General features: G+C 38.6%; 1 protein-coding gene across 1 annotated transcript; it reads right to left on the reverse strand.

Annotated features, from left to right (window-relative positions):
• Positions 1-226: 226 nt before the first annotated feature.
• Positions 227-797, reverse strand: SARC_14105 (hypothetical protein; the record flags this gene model as incomplete). The annotated part of the gene is made up of 2 exons (XM_014291763.1): positions 227-456; positions 692-797. Coding segments are annotated over 2 exons (336 nt in total), but the record flags the coding sequence as incomplete, so codon positions are not given.
• Between the last annotated feature and the right edge of the window lie 427 nt (positions 798-1,224).

The raw sequence follows: 1,224 nt of genomic DNA on the forward strand, positions 1-1,224 counted from the left end.
TCTAGAAGTACAAATAAGAATAAAATACGGTTGACTGACTAAAGTCATCAAGTTGGCTATGTGGGTATGTTGTGTTTTTAACTAGCAATAAGTAACGGCCGTCACATTCCGGGTAGACGACGCAAAACCTTGCACGCACAATGCAAACAGTAACATAGCACGACAACTACGCACACACATAGAAACAAAAACAGAGCAGCTATGTTTGTACTCTCCACGCTCTGTGTCACGTATTGATTGAAGCTACCAGCACAATATCCAATACACCATGAATATCGCACACATTCATACCTAATAACAAACATGGACCACCGTATTCAGCACACTTTGAGTATAGTGTGGACGACGTGAGGCCGTGCTTGTTGGATGCGTAGATTAAGCGCCAGTCCAGGAACTGCTCTTTCATGGGCATCATATTGGCCAACAGCCGTAACGATTCTGTCTTGAGTAGTTCACCTGTCGGATGCATTGGGTGTTCAGTTTTACTTACCAAAGGAGATGAAGTACATACAAATACAAATACGAATGTATATATGTATATATATATATATATAAAGGATGGAGATAAGACGGTACAAAAACACAATAAATCTCAAATGTGCAGTGATACCAATACTGTTAGTGACATATATGCGTATGTATGAGTTCATATGCATATTTGGATGTATTTGAATACACGGGTGACCCATACCGTCGTCGCCGACAACGCTCACGTGTTCCCACGGGTTCTCCAGATCCAGCGAGTAGGTCTTGGTGAGAACACTGGTCTTGTCCGGGGTTGATTCCACTGACCGTTTCTGTGTAGCGTACAAGGAAAAATGTAGAATAGAATGAGTGGGAGACTGTGTGATTAACTCGCGCTCAATAGAATGGTCGAGTACATATATCCATGCTTTTATCTATTCGTGACATCGAAATGTGTACGACATTCGAGGTAAGGCTAGCGATTGTTTGTGGGTTTAGTCTAAACGAAAGATGAATCAAATTGCCTGGAGATAAATATGCTTTTACTGGTACAGAAGCAAAAGAAAGTAGATGATAAATGTGAGCGTAATAATGAATATAGTTTGGATGGGTATATGAGTTTGCAGAAAATGGAACGAACAATAAGACACTTTGAATTCTACAAAAAAAAATAGTATGTTAACATAACTAAAATTATATATAAATATATATATATATATATATATATGAGAGTGTGTGTGTGTGTGTGTATGTATATAT

This window comes from Sphaeroforma arctica (assembly GCF_001186125.1).
Source record: "Sphaeroforma arctica JP610 unplaced genomic scaffold supercont1.4154, whole genome shotgun sequence".
In the NCBI taxonomy this organism is placed as follows: Eukaryota; class Ichthyosporea; order Ichthyophonida; genus Sphaeroforma; species Sphaeroforma arctica.